Source organism: Pseudocercospora fijiensis (assembly GCF_000340215.1).
Source record: "Pseudocercospora fijiensis CIRAD86 unplaced genomic scaffold MYCFIscaffold_2, whole genome shotgun sequence".
Lineage (NCBI taxonomy): Eukaryota > Fungi > Ascomycota > Dothideomycetes > Mycosphaerellales > Mycosphaerellaceae > Pseudocercospora > Pseudocercospora fijiensis.
Genome location: NW_006921533.1, coordinates 4,121,575 through 4,136,293, shown reverse-complemented (window position 1 = coordinate 4,136,293; position 14,719 = coordinate 4,121,575). Strand labels below are relative to the sequence as shown.

Sequence of the window (14,719 nt, the reverse complement as noted above, 5' to 3'; positions counted from 1 at the left end):
AGCAAGGCTGCGGTTTATTGGCAGGGTACGGGGTTACGTTTTCTGAACTATGATCCGAACTTGCCTTCTATTTACCGGTAGTAGATTCCGGCAGATTATTTGATACCAGGCTACATCGATTCCAGACAGAATAATTTCCAGTAGGATGATGATGCGATGCACCAGTTCTGAATGGTCCAACAATCTTACCCCGTCTTCTTCATGTGCTTTTGAGATGGCCGTTCGATCTGCCGCTTGGTCCATGGTGGCCAGTCTCTGACGCACGCTCGACGTTAGATTCTTCGTCACAAGGGGACGAAGATCGATCGCCGTTTCTTTGAAACGTTTGCGCCGCTGCATTCTTCGCCGCTAGAACTTCGTCACCTACCAAGTGTCATGTCAGCCTAGCATTCGGTTTAGACAATTATTCAAATATTCTACATTCTGGCTGAACAAAACTCTGCACAAAGCCAAAGGCGATTCGTAAGTCTTCGCTTCGAATATGGCATTGAGATGAAATGCTGCAAACCCAGCTCTCGCCGAGCCACGAAGATCGAACGGATAGGTAAACACAGTAGAGAACACGTACATTCGTAGCCATTCGGACGAAGGTCTGTCACTTCGCAACCATTGCGCATTGACAACACGTCGAGTCCATTTCTACGTTGCTGTTCTCGGCGCCTGGTCACCATAGATATGGCTTGTCAGTAGACCGCTTAGAAGACGCCAACATGCTGTTGTAGCCGGCGCACTCACAACGGATCTGGTAACGGCCAGGCTCCTTCTTTCTTAGCACCACGCTTCTCCTTGCCGACAAGCGACCGAGACGTTGGGCAGAGCCAGATCTTTGGCCACGCCGTCTCTGGCAGATCATCATACTTCTCCAAGTCGGTCTCAAGCTGCCTAACGACAGTTCTGTTGCTGGAAATGGTTGTTCGTCCTGTTCCCCATCCATGTAAAAAGACAGATTTATTGATGTCCGTCATGTGCTCTGCCACAGATGATGCTACGGCAGGTAAAGAGTCCAGGCAGTGGTCTTCATCTCGGTCAACGTCTCTGATCGGTAGGAGCCAATCTGCCGGAACTTCGTACGCCGACCACTGCTGCATTTCGTTGATCAAGTCTTCCTGAGATTTGGAATTATCATCGCCCATCATTATTGCAGTTCGGGCCTTTTCGGAAGGTGTACCAATGGTGGAGACGATCTCTCGCATGCGTTTCGAGGCTTCTTTTGTGCATACCAGAATGTGGCGACGCGTTGCGGGATAGAGAAGAGAAGGTAGAAGATTCTCGTTATCTTCGATCTCCACTTGGCGTCGCAACGCCTTGTGGAACCAAGATTCCTTTGATACTTTCGAATGGGAGAAATCAGAGACAAGAGCCAGAAGTATAGTGCAGTCGATGTTAAGCTTCTCTGAAAATGCCCACATGGGATCAGGAGCCATCCGCGGCAAAGCATCGTCAAGAACGGGTGGCGTGTCGAGATTGCCGCCGCAATGTAGGACGGCACCAGCTGCTCGGCAAAGATCTAGGACATCATCGACTTTGTCTGTCTCTCCTTCTTGTACTCGAGGCAAGATAAGATGGACCTGAGGTTTTCTCGTACGGACCCTGTACGACTGTGCCGCGTTGCATAGATCTCTCGCGTTTCTGACGAGCGGAACATCAGATTCCTCCTCAATCATGGTCACATTTGAGTCCTGCTCTTCTTCCTCATCTTCAGAGCCTCCCGAGTTCCAGCCCTGCTTGGCTAGGTCGAAGAGAATGCGATTATTGGTGACGAGCGACACTTTGATCCATCTCAGGCCTCCTTCCGTGATCGCGTCGACAGTCACAGCTGCGTCTTTCGATCCTTTCGCCATTGGACGCTTCTTCGGGCCCAGATTGACGTGATGCATAGCCTGCGACAAGGACTTGCTTGGACTATTGAAATAGATCCGTTTCGTCAAGGCCAGGACCTTCTCTGACTTCTTTGCAGTGCTCCAGACCGCTTCAAGAAACGGAACCTTGGAAATTAGATATGTTAGTCATTGTGACAAGATAAGACAGGCGGAGATCCCTATAGGCCGCCCTGCTCTTCACTCGCAGCTCCGTCTCGTTGCTGTGAGATGCGGCAGCAATGGACAATGACATCAAAAGGTGTGTGTAAGGATATAAGATGAGATTATGGGCCCGAGATCGACTTACATTGGATGATCTAGCCACATGCGATGTTGACTCGCTTTCAGGCTTGTTTGCAAGTCGTTCAAGCATGCTCAGCTCTGACTGTACCGTGCCTCGAAAATGGGCGATTTCGACATGCTGCTCCTGACGCACGGTTCGAAGATGGTGCCGAAATGATTCCAATTCTGCTAGAAGGACACGAGAGCGCTCCGCCAGAGACATCAGCTTGTCCATGACAGGCTCGTCGTCGAGTGGCTTCGAATCTGATGTCATGATGGAGACTTGCAAGAAAGTTTGCCAGAGGGACAACTCAACAGGAAATTGTTGCAATCGATCAGGCCAACAGAGCGTGCCACTGATGTCGTCTTCTTTGATCGATGACAGGAACTTCGTGGCAATGACTCGCTCGATCTTTTTCTTGGTACTCCCCTTCTGCCTTCTCCGGTCCAGCCACAGGATTATGAACTCCCAGCGAATGTCAAAATTCTGTTGTAAGCTTGTAGTCTCCAGCGCCAGCAAGAAAGCGGCGAGAGCGGATAAGTTTGTTGATAATATTCACTGGAGGGAAGAGTACGTGTGCACATGAAGTGGCTACTTCCACGCTAGCGTCTGTGCGTCTTGGCGCAGTCGCGACTCAACCTCCGCGAAGAGCTCCCGGCCTCTACGACCCCCAAAATAACACCAGAACAGAGGAGATGGTCTACCTGGCCACAGCCGAAGAATGGCAGCAGCAGTCTATGCTGCTGTTGCAGGCGCGACCGACTACGGTGCGTAAGTGCATCAGAGAGCGCAAAGCCCTGGAAATCCAGTTCTAACGATTCCTCCTAGACCAGAATCACCACGAAGTACAATATTCCAAACCCTGAATCGCCAGCACTGAAGAAAAAGCTTTTGAAGCGAAAGAGGGACAGTGAGAAGGACCATGCAGATACAGCAGCAGCAGCAGCGACCGAAGCGCAGGTCGCAACCCTCACATTGAAAACCTATGATCCGGCTTCTGGAGTTGTGCTCAAATTTCAGACGGACAAAGCAGCGCATGTAGGTCGCTTGATCAATAGCTTGGGCCGTGCTGGGAGACACATGGCTGCTCTGCCTGAGCAGCAAGAAGGTGAGAAACGGACTTGTTGGGATGCTACTGCCTGGATGCTAAGGTATGCACAGCTCTCGATATAGTCATGGATGACGCTCCAACTTCAGATAAACCCACATCTACAGCAGACGTGACAGCTGCTCCTGTCGCAAGCGAAGTAAGAGCCCCGCAAGGCGCAGGCGGTGGCAAGAAGAAGAAAGGCAAAAACAAGAAATGAGTAGATGAAGATTCCGCTCGGTTCGCTGCAGGAACATGTGCTATTCTCTATTGTGACTTCGCCTTTTCGGCCAAGCCATGAGTTCTCGATAACCCAAACGGCCAACTCTCGGCATACTATGACTATGTACTCCATACGGTCTCTCCACCACAATATCGCCGAACTCCTACTGAGGGCGGGTCTGTGGAGCGCTGGGCGTTTCTCAACGGCTCAGATGCTCCATCAAGCGCCGACGGATTCTCAACAACACTGGTCTGCCCACAGTGATCCATCTTTGGGATGTGTGGGTATATGAAAGTATCAGTGGATAGTGCATAGAGATCAACCCTTGGCTTCGAGCCGAGTTGCCGTCGAGTTCACAAGCAGCGTAAATTTCATGTGTGTAAGTGTAGGAAGTGCAGCCTGGCCGCTCGCGAGTTGGCCGATATCGAGTCAGGTTCTGCCCTCGTCATTCACGCCAGAAATGCTTTCGGCGCCACGCCTGGTCAGGCTTGCAGTAGACGCTCACGTGGCAGCCAAGAATGTTCCGGCGATGACGGCGCCTGCGCACACATAGTCACATACCTGACTCGCTCGTCTTGACGAATACAGTGAATGCGAAGCTTAAGCCTTGCAGAGCCGACAGGAGACCAGCTCACGGTATGCCCAGCTCGAGCCACGAGGAGAATGCTCGCGCACAGCGACGCAAGGGATAACTAGCCGGGCAGCTCAAAGAAGCTCGCTCGCAGGCTGCAGCTCTGCAGCTCCAGCTAGCATGATCGCGGGGGAATGGTGGGGCAGAGCAGGTATATCGCTGCCAGAAGCTGATCGGCCTGCTCAGCTTAGGAGACCAACCAATTCCATATATGAGCTCAGGACCCTCAGGTTTGTCATTCTCATGCGACGACTTTTGCGTCCGAACGAGCTGACGCCAATAATGATGCTCGCCATGATTGCGTGCATACACGGCAGACAGCTGGGCATCGACGATGATGTTCTTGCGATGGGCGGCGAGTCTCACGCACATCACTAGGCCGCTGATCGAAGCGCGGCTTAAGACATTATTGTAGTGATTTTGGAGTTTCAGAGGAGCTTCGTTACTCGCTCGTTATAACCCTGGTTGCGCAAGCCGTTGACAACCTAAGTCGCACAAGGCTCATACTCACGTGTGGGCGTCTAAATCAGTAACACCGCCGCTCGGGAAGTAGTGTCTGAGGTGTCACAAGTAGAAACACATCCGATCTTGGTCGGGACGGGACCTGTCTAGATCTCAATTCACACACGATCGGCTTTCCTGCCCAGCACTCCCTTGCCCAGCTGTATATAGACATGTCGCCTGACTTCGTGTCCTTGCGATCTACACAGATGATTCGCCTCGCCGTAGCGGTTGAAGGAATTCGGGAACTGCTTTGCAGACCCTTAAAAGCCAAAAGCGTCGCGACCGTCGCGACCAGTAATGCTAGCGAGTCTTCAGCTGCTCGCCGGCAGACTCCGTCTGGGTTCAATTTATTCTACTGTATTGTGCAGTATTAGATAGTGGGGCCTCCACAGAGCAGACGTTCGATTGTAGAGAAGCGGCTACCCACAATGCAGCGCGTGAACAGTGCGGCGTTTGCATTGTTTCCAATCTGGTGAATCCAGCAGGCGTTTCTCTAGTTCTAACTCCTCGGCGTGCTCGCTTACGTCTGGTACTTCTAAAAGTCATCATTCCCAACGTCCTGTCGATCGAATTCTGCAGCTTCGCATGTCAGAACGGCTGATGATACTTTGCAAGAGCCACACTGCCAGGGTACAATATTGATTGACAGTGTGACGGTTCGGCTGGCTTGGAGAAATCATCAGCGGTGGCCGTGGCTGCTTTTGCTGCTCACGGCTCGCGTGTGCAAGACAGAGCGAGGCCGCTGTTCAGAGTTCATAGGGATGCAAGCGATTCCAATCAGCACCGGTCAATCTGACGAAAGCCTGCGTGCTCTGGAACGGAGGCGCATGCGCTAAGCATATGGCCTGCATAGAATCTGGGGCGGTCTAGCTGCATATGGTAGGTATGATTTGAAAGGCTGCCAAGGTCGAGGGTCAGAGAGTCCGAGCCGTTGCATGCTCATGAATCGAGCGGCCAGCGGAGGGAATAATCACAATGCAGATTGCAGGCTTGCAGCAAGAGCACCAATGCCTCCCTCTTGCAGCGCATCCTCGCGCACCACGAAACACGGCGCTTTTTCGCGCACACATCACGAACACAGAGCGGTCAGGTGCACAGAAGGGCAGTGACGATGCGTGTGGACGGGCGAAGGGCGTGTATTATGATGATGAGAGTAGGACCGGCTTTGGAGGCTCTCATTTGCTTGACTTTGTGCTCCCGTGCCGAAGAGGATGACGTCCGGTTATAGCGGGCTGAACAAGATGGGCCCGAGTGGCGTGGGACGAGGTCACAAGTACAGTCGTTTGCATGAGCTACCTGGCCGCAAGCTTGCATCTCACGTCTGCACTCTGCATCGCTGCGGCGGCTGCGCTGGACTCGATTGTCGAGCCAGGCTTGGCGCCAGTGATTCGCCTCCGAGCCCTTGTTCACGCTGCAGGTTCCGCCATGCATGAAGCCGTCTCTCTAACTTCACTAAGTCTGTGGACCCTTCGCCGCTCGCGCGCTGCTTGTGCGTGCGTGATAGTTCAGACGTTCCTAATCAATGCACAATGCAGTTGCACACGGCAGGCGGCCTGCTTGCCACTTCGTGCGTTCCTGGCCGCGTTCTCTATTCTGTGAGGTGAGAAATTAGCTGATGATTCGCCGTTGCCGTTGCCGCTGCCGTTGCCACCGGCCGACCGCGTCAACCTGCAGCAAGCGATAGACAGCAGGATGGACAGAGCCGACCGCGATGCCGAGAGCCATGTGGTCAGTATTTCGACAGCCTGCTCATCGCTCGAGGCAGCGCGAGCAGCGATGAAGGTGGTAGTCGGTTTGTATGCTGGTCCCGTCCGGCGTGCAAAGTGTGGTAGCGTTAGTTCTACCACGCTGGCCCACAGCGTTGGTCACAACCGGCCAGCTCTTGGCCTGTCATGTCGTAGATGCACCTGCACCTGCACCTGCGCCTGCGCCTGCACCTGCACCTGCTGCGATGCCGATGATCGGCTGGCTACTGCACCAACTTCGTCTGCCGTGCTGTGAGACAGTTTGCGGTGGCAGGAAGCCATTGTTAGAGAGGTGGAGAGAGGCTCGTGCTCGTCTCGATGGTGAAGAACCGCGTGCGCAACGCGGGCATAGGCATAATTGCAGGAGCCACTCCGACGAGACAGGCGCTGCCGCTGCCCCGGGTCTACTGTGCGTCTCATACGGCATGAAGCTGGCGCGGCAGGATTGGACTCGAGCAACAACAGCATCAGCATCAGCATCGGCGAGCAGGCGGCGCGGCCTAGCAGCGTTGAGGCATAGCGTTTCTACAAGTCCGAGGCCAAAAGACCATGTTCCACACCTTGCAGCACCCAGCCCAGCCCGCGCCAGCCCAGCCCAGCCTGCCAGTGCCAGTGCAGTGCAGTGCCAGTGCCAGTGCCAGTGCCAGTGCCAGTGCCAGTGCCAGTGCCAGTGCCTGCGACGCAAACCCTGTCAAATCAGCGCATGGAAGCCGCCCGGACGGAGCCAATGCTCAGCAATTTGGCGATGCACGGCGTCGTTATGCCATCCAGCATTGACAGCGCGGCCGGCGTCTCAGGCAGCGGTGGACGTGGGCACAGAATCAGTGGCGGCGACGATGCTGGCGCTGCGCAGTGCAAGAAGTGCCAAGGGGTGCGCGAGGCAGAGGCAGAAAGGTAATGCAAAGGCAAAGGCAAAGGCAGGCAGGCTGCGCGGACAGTGCACGCTGGACAGCGGTCTTCCCGGAAGACATCTGCCGACCAAAGCAGAGTAGTATGTATGTAGCAGACAGGCCCGGCGAGCGGCGAGCGCTGCGAGGCCTGCGCGCGCGAGGACTGCCCACTGATCTGAGCATCGGGCTCGGAGAGTGGCACCGGCGCTGCCGCCCATTGTGCGCTCCAGGATGCCCGTTGCCCATCATCGACACCCGTCTCCAGTCTCCAGAGTGCAACCCCAGATTTCCCCCCAAATACTCGCCTGGTCATTATTATTGGCAAGCTCTTTGCTCTGTGACCGCACAGTCGATTCACCTCCATCGTTTCCTTGACTCTGAACACTGCAGTCGAGAACGGGCAGCTTGCCGCCTGCCAGCCCCCAAGCTCCCTCCAGCCTCCAGCCTGCACCCGACACCACAGGGCCACAGAAACTTCACACAGCCTCTTCGCGCAGCTCGTCTCGTCTCGTCTCATTCCTGGCAATAGAGTTAGCCGCTGCTCTGCACACGCTGCCTGGCTGCCACTTCCCTTCCACCATTATTCACTGTTCGTGTAAGTGCTTTAGCGGCACGCCGCACGAGCAAAAGTCTATCTGCTAGCCTAGAATAGCCGGCGTATGCGCGGATGCCAGCTGACGCAGACCCAGAACCTCTGAAAGTCTGCTCTGCTTAGACTCCCTCGTCCATCGTCCACTTGCGACCCGCTCTGCGCTGAGCGTCCATACCGCATCGAGCCTTCGGTCAGACAAGCACGCAACATCGCACTTGCTTCCCACAACTTCGCACTTGCAGAGCTTCCGGACTTGCTGCCCTTCGAATAATCTGTTACCCAACGACAATATCAATATCGTCTGTGGGACACGACTTTTCGCATCAACCCCTGCGCTCGAAGCGACCCCGGATAGAGCAAAGCTTGACGTTCGAGGCAAGACACCGCGTTTCTGCTTGCGGGAACTCGCTGGAGTCGTTGGAGGACCACCGTTCAGCATTCTTCTTCCCGAAAATCCCAACGCCCACGGCCTCTGATGAGCGTTCGCGACTGTGGTCGTGCTCCCCTCACACTACCCTCCGACTCCGCCATCGACCAGTAGCCGACTCTCTTCTCTTCTTCTTCTTCTTCTTCTCACATAATTTATTTCTTGGATCAATTGCAACGCCGTACTTTAATACCATCGTCAGAAGCTTCGGAGCATGCAACCTGAAGCAATCGCTAAGCCAGAGCCGGATAGCGAATCCCCAGGTTCGACAACGAAGGTTGCCAATGCTCCCACGACCAACGGTATGAATTTTACACATTGTGGAGAAGCACTTGCTGTACAAACAGTCGAATACTGACGATGCACCATCGCAGCTGCCAACACCACAACCAACGGGAAGGCCGGCAATGGTAGTCAAAATGGCGCAACGAATGGCAACTTTCCCCCGCCGAAGACTGACAAACCGAGACCGCATGTGTGCAACACGTGCGGTCGTTCGTTCGCACGCCTGGAGCACTTGAAGCGACATGAAAGATCGCACACGAAAGAGAAGCCATTTGAGTGTCCCGAGTGCACAAGATGCTTCGCGCGAAGAGATCTATTACTTCGTCACCAGCAAAAACTGCATATGACCAACCCTCAGACCCGACCTCGACAAGGACGACGAGAAAGCGCTGCCGGCACTGGGGCCAATGCCAATGGCAGAGTGCGCAAGAATTCCGTTGCGAATATCAATGTCGGGGGCGCCAATGGCATGGCTTCTAACAACGTTCGCCCCAGAGCTAACACTATCAGCCACATCGACTTGTCTTCGCTTGGCCTGCTTGATGGACATCACGCCCAGATCAATCAGATGAATCCGCTGGGAATTGGAATCGGACAGCACGGGATGATGGGTGGCCTTCCAGGTCCTGGTGGCTATGGCTATCGTGGCATGTCGACAGCTATGGGGCATCATGGAAATGTGCATGGCCTGCCAAAACTCGATACACACCATATCAATCAGCTCGACGTGACGAATTCCTTGCGGACGGCGCCACCCCAGGCTAACTTTGCCGGCTTCGATATTGATCAGTTGTTCACTCCCCATACTACCATCAATCCGGCAGCTTTACACTTCGGCTCTGCTGGACAGATTTCTTCCTCGGATATGCCATTTGGAATCGTTCCTGGCACCAATCAGCAAGTTCCGATCGACGACGATTTTGGCTGGATGCGCAATTGGAACATGAATATGCTAAATGGCCACGACAATGAGAACGCTGTCGAAGAATCCTCACCCTCAAGAATGAGCAGCGGAGATAGTCCAGCTGATTTCGACGACAGCATGGTCAGCAGTCAAAATGGCATCCCGATTCAGAACAACTTCCAGTGGCAACAGCCGGATCTGTCTCTGCATCAGACCATATCGCACACGTCTCAAGGACCATTTCAATTGGAAGCTTTGGGCAGCGGATTACCCAATCTCGATGCGAATGGTACCATTTCTCCGTCCAGCCTACAAGACCCAACTCCTACAGGCAACGAGTACTTCCATCAAGCGATGATGCAGCATAGCTTGCAGCAGCAGAAACAATCTGGCCAGCATGAAGCCGCGCCAGTCCAGGGTGTCAACTTCTTCGGCAACCCGCTCTCCAACTTTGGTTCGAACAGCCCGAGCATCTCGTCATCTTCCATGAGCAATAGCGCCAGACAGAGTTCAGTGACTTCAATGTCGACCGACTCTATCACCGACTCAACACGCCAAGCACTCTTGAACAGCCTAGCGCAGCCTTCTGTCTTCGGCGGCCACACTACTCGAAAGTACTCACAGCCATCCGTGAGCTCACCACTCTCTCCTGCCGGAGGTTCAAGGCCGTCCACGCAAGCCAATGGTCCTACGTTACCAAGCACAGCTGACATTCGGAGATACATCGAGGCATTTATGCAGTATGCGCACCCGCATTTGCCGATAGCCCATCTCCCCACGCTCTCATTTGATACCATCGAAGCAGCTGCGAGTGCACCCACCCCACCACAAAGAGGTTCACCCACGAGCTATGCCGCTCACACTGCCGAGAAGGGAGGTGCCAGATGCCTCATATTAGGCATGGCAGCCATCGGTGCATTGTACGAGTACGACCACCCTGCATCGAAAGACTTGTTCGAAGCGGCCAAAAAGATGATTCAGTTGTACCTGGAGGAGCGAAGGAAGGCTGATATGTCTGCTGCTGTGAATGGTTCACAAGCCGCTGGAGAGACACCACTGTGGCTGGTACAAGCCATGTTGCTTACCGTCATATACGGACACCACTGCGGCGATAGACTTGCTGCTGATATTGCCAGCAACCACATTGCTGCGCTGGTCAGTCTCGCACGGGCAGCAAACCTGGCGCAGCCACATCATGGATCGTCGCCGAATGGATCTCCGCAGACATCGGAACCGAACACAGACACCGAGATGAATGGCGACGGGTCTAATTCTCAGCAGGAGGAGACAGATGTGCAAGCTCAGTGGATACAGTGGAAGGACCGCGAAGAGCGAAAGCGATGCTTCTTCGCCATCTTCATCCTCTCAAGCATTCTCATGATTGCCTACAATCAGACTCCTACGATCATGAACTCGGAAATCCTTCTTGACCTGCCGTGTGAAGAGGAACTGTATGAGGCAGCGAGCGCAGAGGAGTGGCAAACCCGCGGTGGACTGGCGAGGGCTGAGGCTACTTCTGTCTCTTTTGCCAGCGCATTGAGCACATTACTGACAGCTAATCAGCGGGTCGGTAACGATCATGCCGCCAGCGCGTACAACAGCAGCAATAACGGACCTGGAAGCGGAGATGTATATGGCGAGAACGATATCAGACCAAGCACATTCGGCTGTCTGGTCCTCATCAATGCGCTCCATAACTACATCTGGGAGACGCGAAGTCGACACCGTGGACGTGAGTGGACTGTTCAAGAGACGGAGTCGATGGTGGCACACATTCAGCCGGCGTTGAATGCTTGGCAAGCTGCCTGGAAAGCCAATGACCGGCACAGATTGGAGCGACCGAACCCCTTCGGCATGGGCCCACTCGCCGCTGACAGCATACCTCTCCTCGACCTTGCCTTTGTACGACTATATTTGAATCTTGGTCGCACCGCCGAGGCGTTCTGGGCGCGCGAGTTTGATCGCATGGCGGAAGAATTGCGAAGTGGCGGGGAGCCGACTCCAACAAATTCCATTGGCCAAGAAGTGGACGCGGACTCAGGATCGAAAGATGGCATGAAGTCAGGTTCGGGTGAAGGACGGCAGTCAATCATGCAACGCAGGATGTCGAAAGCGCAGTCGGCAGATCAGACAGCTACGAGGCGTGAACGTCATCTGCGCAAAGCGGCATACTATGCGGCTGACTCTCTGACGATTGCGTGTACGTGCAGCCTGACATACTTGGACCCGATTGCTCAAGAGCTGCCTATCCAGTCGGCAATCTGCTTCTTTGACTGCGTACAAGTACTTGCGGAGTGGGCCACTACTATCCAGGAACGAGCTGGGCGATACCTCGGTGTGCTTGGTCGTGATTCCATCGACTACACGCAAGTTCCGGCCATCATGCTTCTGGAGACGGAGGATGTCGAGCTGCTGCGCAAGATTGAGACGATCTGTAGCGTGATGGAGGAGAAGCGGGTGCAGCAGATGAACCTTCTCGTGATGGACACTAGCAACTTCAACGCATCGACGGCGGGCATGCACAACGGGGTGGCGTTGAGTTCGTGCGGCTTCGGAAGCAAGATTCTCAGAGTCACAGCGATGATGCTCGAGAAAGCGGTGATTTGGCCAAGTGGGTAACCAAGGGTGCTCTGATGACAGAATCCAATGATGCTAACATGCACTGCAGTCACGCACGTCATGGCGAAAGCGCTCGAAACTGAAGCCTCCCACATGGACCGACGCGCGGAAGCGTCGTGCACGTCGTTGGCATCATGAGAAAACGTGACGATGGTTCAAGATAATACGATTCGATGTACAGATTTGCACATAAATTATAGCACGCCGCAGAATGGATCGCGCCGGCGAACACTTTTCGATGGCGGAGGCGCACTCGCAGAAGTGGAAAAGCCACGGAATACCGCCAAGGCTGTGAATGCCATCTGCTCTTGCAGCTGGAAAAGTGTATATGACGCATGACAAGGGAGTTCGGATTTCGGGCAGGTATAGGCTTTCGGTTGGTTGCGACGGTGAAGAGGAGGCGACGTGGAGGCGAGTGGACGAGGATGAGGATGAGGTTGAGGCTGAGGTTGGGCGTGTGGAGGCGGTTGATGTGCTTGGATATGGGAGCAAAGGGAAAGAAAGCAGCGAGCAAGAAAAGTAGAAAATCGGAAAAGAGAGCACACAGCACACAGCACCCAGCACACCAGGCGAAGTGTAGTGTGGCTGTGTGGTGTGAGGATGGCGATGGCAATCAAGGGCAATTGCAATGAACGAGTGTCACGCGTATGGAAAACCGATGGCAGGGCTGTTTCTCAAGCCAACAACAACCAATATCGCGCAAGCTGTCACGTGCCATACGTGAGTGTGAAAGTGTCGTTGTAGAATTCAATAAAATGTGCTGCAGCGCCGGCCGTGTCGCCCTTTAGCATAAGCGTAACGCCGTCGTTACTATTATTATTACTAACACCATTCGCCTACGCGCGCGCGCGCCGCCTCTATTAACCGCCTAGGCCTTAGGCCTTAATAGAATAAAGGAACAAGAGGGGGACCTAAATACTAGGAGAAGGGCCTTATAGGGCGCATTAGTAAAGAGGTAGAGCCCTTAAAAGAGCATGCGATTAATTAATTAACGCGTCGTAGCGCGCCGGGTATAGTCTTATTGTCCTTTGTTGCTAACAATTGCTTGTCTTTAATTAGTTAGCTAATAGCACCCTAGGGGTAGTATTATTCCTAGGCGACATTATAGGCCCTTAGCCTTCTTCTTATTCTTTATACTAGTCTAATACTTATCTAACAACTTAGTTATATCCTTAAAGGAACCTTTAGCTTCCTATAAGTCCTATTTAGGTAAATAGCCTTGCTATCTTAATAGGTACTCCTTCTTACCTTACCTAGTCCGGTACTTTAGAATGCGTTCTATAGACTATAGCTCTTTACTATCCGCTAGTATGTCTTCGTATTTAGTAGAGGCTTTATCCCCCTCGCGTAGGTAATATAGCTTAAGGAGAGATATATAGAAGGTGTTATAGATAGTGTAATAAGGAGGAAGCTATAACTAATAGGCCTATACGGAGGAGCCCTTAACTTCTCGAATACGGAATAGACTAATGTATCTTAGTACGAGCTTAGGCCTTGTTTTGCCGTTAGGGGATAGGTGCTTGCGGATACGGAGGTTCTTAGTGCTTAGCATAACTATATCGCCTTATTTAAAGGTCCTTAGCGTATAGTACTTGTCGTAGTAGGTCTTTTAGTACTCTTAAGCCTTTGTTAACTTCTCGGCTATCTTAGTATAGATTTCTCGCATCTTCTAAACCCTCTTAATAGCCGCTAGTGTTTCGGATACTTAACGCGCTTCCCTTTCCTTACGCTCGGCCTCGAGCGATAGTAGGTCTTATAGCATAGTAGCGTTCTAGCCTATTATAGCTATATAGGGCGAGATCTTAGTTGCTAAATGTATACTATTGTTATATACGAATTCTATAGGCTATAGAAGGTTAACCTAATCCTCGGGGTTCTTATTAATATAGCTACGCAGGTACTACTATAGAGTAGCATTCTGCCTCTCTATTTAACCGTTAGTCTGTAGATAGAAGGCTATTAATAGCCGATGCTTTAGTCTTAGCTATAAGCAAATCTCGCTCTAATAGTAAGATATGAATATCGAGCCCCTATCGGAGACTATCCCCTTAGGGGTTCCCTAATAGGTATAGAAGATATTACTCTATAGCGCTTCTGCTATATTAATAGCAGTCTAGTCTTTCCGCGCCGGGATATATCGAGCGCCTTTAGTAAATCGGTCTACTATAACAAGGATAGCATTATATACGTCCTTACTGCCCCTACGCTTAGTAGGCGGAAGGCCTATAATAAAGTCTATTGTTAGCTTAGCAAATAGCTTCTTTAGAACAGGGAGTAAAGACAGCTCGCCGAATAGCAAGTGCTTTAGTGCTTTAACTCGCTAGTATACTATATAGGTCTATATATACTCCTTTATATACCGCTTACTATTTAGCTAGTAGTATGTGCGCGATAGTAACTCGTACGACCTCTCTATGCTATAGTAACTAGCGAGCTCACTATTATAGTGCCTCTTTAAAAGCTCTTATCTAATCGATTGTTTAGCGGGGATATAATATCTGCCTTTAAACTTTAAGTAACCCTTGTCGTCGATCGACTAATTATTGTTACTCTTACTAGATCGAGTCGTTCGCCTACTTACAAGCCTATTAATACGCTCGATAGCAAAGGCGTCCCTCTACTAAGCACGTAATAGCTTATCTATAAACGATTAACTATCCCTATTTGTAA

The 14,719-nt window shown here is 52.5% G+C and overlaps 3 protein-coding genes across 3 annotated transcripts; 2 read left to right on the top strand and 1 right to left on the bottom strand.

Annotated features, from left to right (window-relative positions):
* Positions 1 to 731: 731 nt before the first annotated feature.
* Positions 732 to 2,364, bottom strand: MYCFIDRAFT_131394 (uncharacterized protein; the record flags this gene model as incomplete). The annotated part of the gene is made up of 2 exons (XM_007925393.1): positions 732 to 1,985; positions 2,167 to 2,364. 2 exons carry the CDS (start codon positions 2,362 to 2,364, stop codon positions 732 to 734), a joined length of 1,452 nt encoding a protein of 483 aa, XP_007923584.1.
* Positions 2,365 to 2,837: 473 nt separating this feature from the next.
* On the top strand, positions 2,838 to 3,315 carry MYCFIDRAFT_131958 (uncharacterized protein; the record flags this gene model as incomplete). The annotated part of the gene is made up of 2 exons (XM_007925392.1): positions 2,838 to 2,909; positions 2,971 to 3,315. The coding sequence occupies 2 exons, from the start codon at positions 2,838 to 2,840 to the stop codon at positions 3,313 to 3,315; spliced, it is 417 nt and encodes a 138-aa protein (XP_007923583.1).
* Positions 3,316 to 7,961: 4,646 nt separating this feature from the next.
* Positions 7,962 to 12,835, top strand: MYCFIDRAFT_59416 (uncharacterized protein). Its single transcript, XM_007924441.1, has 3 exons — positions 7,962 to 8,543; positions 8,616 to 12,041; positions 12,099 to 12,835. Exons 1-3 carry the CDS (start codon positions 8,456 to 8,458, stop codon positions 12,185 to 12,187), a joined length of 3,603 nt encoding a protein of 1,200 aa, XP_007922632.1. The 5' UTR covers positions 7,962 to 8,455; the 3' UTR covers positions 12,188 to 12,835.
* Positions 12,836 to 14,719: the final 1,884 nt, after the last annotated feature.

What these genes read in the sequence shown, in the direction of transcription:
- MYCFIDRAFT_59416 (XM_007924441.1), top strand. Translation starts at nt 8,456, where the DNA reads ATGCAACCTGAAGCAATCGCTAAGCCAGAGCCGGATAGCGAATCCCCA. An exon ending in CAATGCTCCCACGACCAACG is followed by an intron (nt 8,544 to 8,615) that starts GTATGAATTTTA and finishes GCACCATCGCAG; the next exon opens with CTGCCAACACCACAACCAAC. An exon ending in GAAAGCGGTGATTTGGCCAA is followed by an intron (nt 12,042 to 12,098) that starts GTGGGTAACCAA and finishes CATGCACTGCAG; the next exon opens with TCACGCACGTCATGGCGAAA.